Consider the following 8,299-nt stretch of genomic DNA (forward strand, 5'->3'; position numbering starts at 1 on the left):
TATATAGCAAAAAAAATAACAAAGGGATTAAAATGGTACATCAGAAAAGTAAACTACCGGCAGTGTTACTCCTGAACAGAGGTGCAAAAACCCTTAATCAAATATTAACAAGCTGAAGCCAGCAGTATACTAAAGGGATTATATGACATGACCAAGTCGTGCTCATCACAGGGATGCAAGGTTGGTTTAACACCCAAGGTCAATGATTATTATATGAATAATGAATGAAAAACACATGATCCTCTCAGTAGACACAGAAAAAGTGTTCGATGAAATCTAACACCGCTTCATGATAAAAAAAATAATAAGCAGACAGAAAAACAAAAAACTCTTTCAACAAATAGAACTTCCTCAACCTGATAAAATGAAGATCAGGAGCAAGGCAGACATATCCAGCCTCAGCACTTTTACTGACCCCTGTATTTAGAGGTTCTCACCAGCGCAGTAAAGCAAAAAAAGAAATACAAGGATAGATTGGAAAGGAGGAAGTAAAACTGTCTCTGCCCACAGACAGCATGATCTTGTACGTAGAAAATCCTAAGAATCTATCAAATACTGCTAAGAGAAATTAAGATGTGAATAAATTGAGACACAGTTTTTATGTATTAAAAACTAGCAATTTCCTTGTTGATCTTTTAATATTCATTTTAAAATGTATTAATTTATTTCATTCATTTAAAAATTACTTTATTACTTTTATTCTGAATGCTGACATGAAATGGTCTGGATCAGAGACAGCTTTTTAAATTAAATATCTCACAGTAAATAATAAGAGCATCTTGCCCACACCCCCCACTGCCCCTCTGACCTAGTTTTTGCCTCTAGGGCAATATGAGAGCGAAGTCAGTCATCCTACACTGGTAACCAGATACTCCACAGGCAAGCGATTAGGAAATTTTGTTTTCTCTGCTTATAAAGGTGAAGGAGGCAGCTGTCCCTTTCAGTCCTTACTTCAGCACTTTACTATGCAAACAGTTTCTCCAGGGGCCTCATTCTTCCTTGAAATGTAAATGTATCCCTCGGGTAGTAGTGTTCAGGTCTTCCTGGCACTTCAAGGCTTAATTTAGGGACGGAGTTCAGGGCTATGACCACTGGCCTTCTCCCAGAGATGAAGGGGGTTTTACTCTCGTTTTGGATCACAGCAGTTAACTAGAAAATGACTACAATTTAATTCTCATGGAATGTGAGATATTTATAGTGGGCTAAGGCTCTTTTACAGGACACAGTCATGCAGGGAAACTTTGTCTCCCTGTATTCCCCAAATTGATCTATAAATTTGGTGTAATCATATCAAAAGCACAGCAGCAGGCTTCTTGATAAAAACTGAGAAGCTTATCCTGAAATGTATATGGAAATACCAAACAGTTTTTTACAAAAGAGCTCAAAGTGGGAGGATTTACACTTACATGATTTTGAAACTTACTATAGACCTCCAATAATCGGGACAATGTGAAATTAGTATAAGGATAAACATATATATCAAAGGAATGGGACAGATTCTAGAAATAAACCCTCCCATTTATGGTAAACTGATTTTTAACGAAGATGCCAAGGCAAGTCACTGGGGAAATGGGACAGTGGTGCTGGAACAATTATAGCCACATACAAAAAGTGAACTTAGAACCTTACCTGACACTACACACAGAAATTACCCGAGATGGATCACAGTACAAAATACAAGCTCTAAAGTTACAAGCTTCTGGAAGGAAACAAAGAATAGTTCTTTGTGGCCTCAGTTTAGGCAGAGATCTCTTACAGCATCAAAGGCATGATCTAGAAAGGGAAAACTCATAAACTTCACTTCATGTAAATTAAAAACCTGTGTTCTTTGAAAGATATCATTAAGAAAATGAAAAAAGTACAGGGCAAGTGGCATAATGGATAATGTGTCTGACTATGGATCAGAGGAAAATGAAAACACAAAACAAAACACAGGAAGTCATTTGCTAATCACGTATCTGATGAAAGATTTGTGTCCAGAAATATATAACAATCTCTTACAACTGCATAAAGAAACAAACCACTCTGTTTAAAATGGGCTAAGATTTGAATAGATGTTACACTGAAGAAGAGAAGGAAATGGCTAATGAGCACATGAAAAAACGTGCAGCGTTACTGGTCATTAAGAAAATGTAACGTCAGATCACTGTGAGGCCCCACCACACGTCTCCTGGACTGGCTTTGAGCAGAAAGCAGAGCATACCACGGACGCTCTGTCTACAAGGACGCAGGAAAACTGGCTCTCTCAGACACTGCTGGTGGGAATATGAAATACAGGCACTTTCGGAATGTTTTGGTAGTTTAAGTTAAACATACTTGTAGTAGGCAGTTTATGACATGGACCCCAGTGGTGCCCTCTGAATGCCACCAGCAACCACCCAGTGAGGTTGTGGGTGGATCTTGTCGTCATGGAGCCTTCGGATGAGACCACAGACCCTGAGCTGGTACCTTGACTGCAAGCGTGAGAGAGACCGGGAAGCCGAGGCCCCGGCTGCGTGCTGCCCAGACTCCTGAGCCGTGGCAGCTGGGTGTGGTTTGTGTGGCACGTCCATACAGGGCACCAGCGCCCAGCTGAGAAAGGAACTAACCTCTGGCGTGTGCCCCGATGCCAAGTGAAGGAAGCCAGGCACAAACACCCCTGTTATGATTCCACTCATGAGAAATTTCTAGGGGACACTGTAGAGACAGCAACTCAGTGGTATCCTAGGTCTGTGAATGAGGGAGAGGACTCATTGCAAATGCAGGCAAGGGAACCTGGGGGGCATGACTGTAGAGTTCTGAAACCAGATTTGCGGTTGCCTAGCTCTGGAAACCTGCTAACATTATCCAAACTACCATTCACAGCACTATTGTGTGTGAACTGTGTATGGTATGTAAATCATACCTCAATACAGCTGAGATGAAAACGTGTGTCGAAGAAAATATAGTTTTAACCTTCATTTGCTGCGCTCTGTTCAGTGTGCTGTAAGGAGAAGATTTTAATTTTGCCCAGTGTGTGTTCTCCTCATGCAGTTTCAGCCATCTCTCTCTCTCTCTGGGTACACGGCTTCCCACCATGCTCCCCTCTGTTACCCAGCCCTCCTTCCTCACCCTGACCCTGCCTGCTTGGGATTTCCTTTTGGCCTTTTCACAGACGTGTGATTTTTACAAGCTAAATGGACCTCTCAGTGTCACAGGTGCCTCTCTGGATGCATCCTACTTTTTTCATTTGGTTTTGTTCTTTTCCATGAGCTCATCTGTCAGAAATGATGAGCACGTCCTAGAGCTTAATAAGCCAGGTCTTCACGTGCATAGATGGCTCCTGAGATGCAACTAATCACTTCTGGAATCTGCATTAATAGAGGGAAAGATATTATGGATTTATTTTTTTCCTGTTAGATGTATTTGTATCTCCAATAGTTGATTTTTAAATGTGAAAAACAAGCAACGATTCATTTCCATTGCTTTAATTTTTTTTCTCCTGAGACCACTGTGGAATTATCTGAGAACTGAATTGAGACTTTGTTTCTCCTAGGTTTTCTCCTCTGCTGGTAAATTCTCAGAGAGCATTGCAGATAAACCCATGTAATACATGAATTCCCTCAGCTAATATTCAAAACTTTCTCAAGTCATTTAGAATCTATTCTAGTATGTAATTTTTGGTCTCTGTCTCACTGTATTTCCCTTAAAAAGTCTCTTCCTAGAATTTTAACTTCATGAACACTTAGAATTTTTAAAGGATAGTACCATGACCATTATGAAAGTTCTCCCCTACATTATTTTGAAGTCTTCCTCACAGATACTATCATTTGACCCTCAGCTGAGCAGCGTACTTGTGCCACCGCTGGATACAGCCTCCCAAAGCGGCTAGGGCAGCTAAAGCCTCTGACGACCCCGGACAGGCTGAGGTGCTGGCAGGACACTGGCCTGGGAGCTGGGCACCTGCTCTCACCCCCATTCCAACATTTGCGAGCCATGTTACCCCAAGGAAGTTATAACTTCTGTGAGCTCTGGCTTCCTCATTTGTGAACTGGGGAGGAATCGTGCTGCTCTGACCATCTTGCGAAGTTTGTTTCAAGGACTAAATAAGAACATTTAATGAAGGTATTTTGTAAACCATTTAACAGAGTTTACTCGTATCAAAAATTTAGATGGAATGTAATAAAATATCAGCCTAGAGAAGATCTGTTTCTAAATGTATCACACCTAGGTTTAATAAAGTCAAGGCTACTTCAGTACTGGTAACCCAGTGAGTTACTATATGACACAGATGGGCTATATACATTTGTAAACAAGATAAGCTTTGAGAGAAGATGGATGCTTTGCTCAGAGAAAACAAAATGTATCTGGTTTCAGTTTCCTTCCATACCCTGGAGGTTACTTTTTCAGTCTCATTTTAGGCTATATCTGATTCTGCTTACATTTCATTTTTTCAGAAGTTCTGGAGCATTCTGAAATGATAGTAATGCAAAAGCTTTCTAGGCCCTATTGCAGACTATTTCAGGTTACTCAAATTTCCAAGGACACCTCTGGAACCAGGCTGGATATTCAGGTAGGAAGGAGTAGGAGCTACTGCACCCTTCTCCCTGACGAGCTCCACGTTTCCCTGCTCTGAGAGACACCTGCTGATTCCACGTCAGGGCAGCAGACAGGCAGTGCGAAGCCGGGAAACCCCTTGCCCCACTCCTCCACACACACATGTATGGCCAGAGTTTTAGTTTTTTTTAGACCTAAGAAATAACAGATTTTCTGCCTTTTTGCAGAAGTCATAATTGTCACTTAAATGACTTACCAAGGAAAACTTTTCATAATTATTACCACAATTGAGGAATCTCCCAGACGTGTGACTATGGAACACAGAAGCAAAAAGCGATGTGTTTCGAGTGATGCACTTGGGGTGTGAAAGTAACTGGAGACGTAGAAGCAAAGAGCCTACAGTTAGAGGGAAGATTTTAGTGGGAAGGATTTTCTTCTTGCTTTTAGATTCCCATAACCAACATCAGCTACTGACGGGAAGCAACGGTTTCATGCACTGAGATGCTATTCTGAAGCAAGACTGTCCTCAGTGAGCCAGAGAGCGGCCTTCTCTGTTCTTCTTCCCGCAGGCCCGGCCCGTGGACTACCCCAAGGACTACCTGTCCCACCAGGTCCCCATTTCCTTCCACAAACACTGGAACATCGATCCAGTGAAGGTCTACTTCACATGGTTGGCACCCAGTGAGGAAGACAGAGCCCAGCAGGAGACACAGAAAGGCTTTAAAGAGGAGCTGTAAGGCCCGGCGCCGGGAGCCCAGGCAGGATGCCAGGCAGAGACCGGCCTCGTCCTGCTGCGGTCCTCACGCTCACGCGCGACACGGGGCACAGCGGCTTCCTGACTTTAGGGGAAATTACTGGATGGTAATTTCTGAGTGGGGGGGGAGGAGTCATAGGGAAAACAGATTTTTTTTTTCCTGAGAGAAATCACTTCCTTTTGCATCACGCGGCTGTTGTAATACGCAGTGATTACTGTGTGTTTTTCAAGCTGTAAAACAGCAGCTTTGTTTCTGTCACAGGAAAAGAAATGGCACCAAAGTCTCCTTCCTGCTCTCTCTCCTTTGTAACGGAGGTTTCAGTTGGGCGTGAGGCTGGAGAGACGTGACTGTCTGTCATCATACGTGTAAAATAAAGAAGAGGGGAAGTCCACTGATCTGGGTATTACAATGGGGTGAACTTTTTAACCGTATTATTGATGATTGAAATTATTTCCTGGTTAACTCACTAGGAATATTGCTGTATTAAGGATCATTCATAAACCATCATAAAAGTCTAGTGATGAAAAATCCCCTGGAGTCTGTAATCAGGGTTGTTATGTTTTATCTATTTTTCTGTTTGTGCCTCATAAAAAGAGAGTAAGAAGCCTGCGAGCGTGTTCTACTTCTTTAGAGGTTTGTCTGTGTTCCATTTCTCCCTGAAGCCCTATCTTTATGACCTACTTGTAACACAAGTGTGCTCGCTGCGACCGGAAAATAGTGTTCTCAACATTTAAAAACAGTGTCATATTTTATTCAAGTCACTGAGCTCTGTGTAAGTCTCGGGAAGTGAAGGAAGTGAATTAAATTAATTTTACATGGTACTTTACTCTTATTTTTATTTGTATGCTACTTAATGATCCTCTCCAGACTCAGAATAGGCCCCCCCAGTGTACCCTGAAGCCCCAGTTGGGGTACCAAATGGTGATTTGGCAGTTTCCCCAGGCTCTTAAAGAATGAAATTTGAAAACAGTATTTTGAAGCAGCTCTAATTTCCAAATCATATCTTTAATATATTATTAAATACATTATTAATTTGTAAAGAATACTCTGTATTTTAATGTTTTAATTATATAATTCAGTTTTCTAAAGGTATTTGTGTAAAATTTGATTTTGATATGTCTTAAAACTAATTTTGGTATAGTAAAATACTTTCCTCTTTTTTTTAAATAAAAATTTCTATTCATTAACTTTGCATATAATGTTTTTATAGCCAAGCACAGGGTTTTAAAGCCATGTCACCAAAAGTACCCATGTTTGTGTTTTTAACAGTACATTTTTCTTGTAGCTTATATGCGACTGACTTCCAAAATGATGCAATAGTATTTACCATTTTTCCAAACTAGCAAATACTTGGATGGGTATGTTTTCAGTGATAACTGAATACATTGGATTCATTTCTGTGAAAGTGGATTTTGTGGCCTGTCCAAGAAACGGATCAGGGATTATCAGCTGGATGAGAAGCGCCCTAAGGATTTATGGATCTGGGCAAGCTGTTGCTGATGACATCAGCTTTGTTGTCAGAGCTGGGATTACTGTCACTGTTACGCCCGTCGTGTCATTGGTAGTAACACTCCTGGAGGGCCTGGCTGCCCAACCCAGGGGGGAAGAGCCTTCACGTCCCACCCCTGCCTGCCAGCCGAACACGCTGCCAGAAAGCAGCGCGTTCACGCGACAGGCTGGTCCTGGCGTCTCTACATGAAGACCCACGGCAAGCTTTCTCTGTGTACCATGATCAGTGCCTTCTACTGATACCGGAGCACCTTCTCTGGTACCTTTAGGTGTTTTGTTAATTATGTTCATTTTTTGGAACTGTGTAAGCCTAACCCCAAATAAAAGATGTTTGCCTATGTTTCTGATTTCTCAAGTGTATTTATCAGTCCAGGTAGAGTGGGAGTGGGGAGGGGCATGGGGACAAGGAGTGAACGAATCAGAGAAAAAAGCTGGCAGCTCAGTAGACACAGTTTTCAGCAAGAAAAATTAATCAAAGCCTATCTTTTTTCAGAGAAAACCATCAGACTCTGAAGATATATTTATACTAAGTATAAACGCTTATCTATTTTATTGTATATTGGTGATATTCTGGAACTGATTCTTACAGAATTCATATTTTAAGAACTAGTTTTGAATCGGAACTTTCCTGGACAGATATTGTCCTATTCATATTTTCTTTGCCTTTTAAATAGGAATTTACTGCAAACGTCTGTTTTTATACTGGGGATGTCAACGTCAAGGAGTTGCAGATGGAACCGTGGAAGCCGGTTTTCCTTCTGAGCCTGTTCTGCTGATACAGCCAGAGCTGTATTTTTACATCTAGCCACTAAGTCAGAAATCCAGACAGGGACACAGCCTTTATAGACTGGGGACACAGAACAGCAGCGTGCTAGGCTGCAAGTGATGGAGTGCACGCGTATGTAAACAGCAGAGCTCTCTTGAGTTTCTTGCTTTATTGAATACCTTCAGTGTTTCCACATCCATATCCACTGGAATTGTTCATAATTGTTTTCTCTGCTAGAGTGACACTTGTAAGAATGCTTCTACTATCTTCTATTCAGAGATACAACTTCAGTAGACTAATATGAATCAGTCAGTAGATTCATCGAGCAACTATTCATTAAACCCCCACTGTGTCAGCCCTTCCAGGATGCCCCTTGCCTGTCCTGCTCACCAGTCTCTCCTGGGCATCTCTGAATGCCTGGCACACAGTAGGTGCTATTGTTTTATGTTCCCAAGCTTCCTATAAACATGGCACCTGCAAAATGTGCTCCCCTCCTATCTGTAGAAAGCAAAGGCTTCGTTTCTGGCAGTAAGGCTTTCAGCACATGTTTTCACTTTAAAGACACATATTCCTGGAGGGAGCTGGGGTAGGTGCAAGGAAAAGGGCATAAACCAGTAAACGAATGAATGAACCAGATGATTTCTAATAATGATCAATGCTGTAAAGACACTGAGAACAGGGAGCTAGAATGGGGTGGGGGCTGGGGACGACTTTGGATGTAGTGGTCAGAGAGCCTCTGAGAAGGTGATGACTG

General features: G+C 41.8%; 1 protein-coding gene across 1 annotated transcript in view; it reads left to right on the plus strand.

Moving 5' to 3' along the window:
- Positions 1-7,119, plus strand: part of B3GLCT (beta 3-glucosyltransferase) — an 83,359-nt gene extending 76,240 nt beyond the window's left edge. The window contains exon 15 of the mRNA XM_072976085.1: positions 5,085-7,119. Coding sequence (XP_072832186.1) covers positions 5,085-5,252 — 168 coding nt within the window. The 3' untranslated portion in view covers positions 5,253-7,119. The remainder of the gene's footprint in view (positions 1-5,084) is intronic.
- The last annotated feature ends 1,180 nt before the right edge of the window (positions 7,120-8,299 follow it).

The sequence above is a fragment of the Vicugna pacos genome, chromosome 14, assembly GCF_048564905.1.
Source record: "Vicugna pacos chromosome 14, VicPac4, whole genome shotgun sequence".
Classification (NCBI taxonomy): Eukaryota; Metazoa; Chordata; class Mammalia; order Artiodactyla; family Camelidae; genus Vicugna; species Vicugna pacos.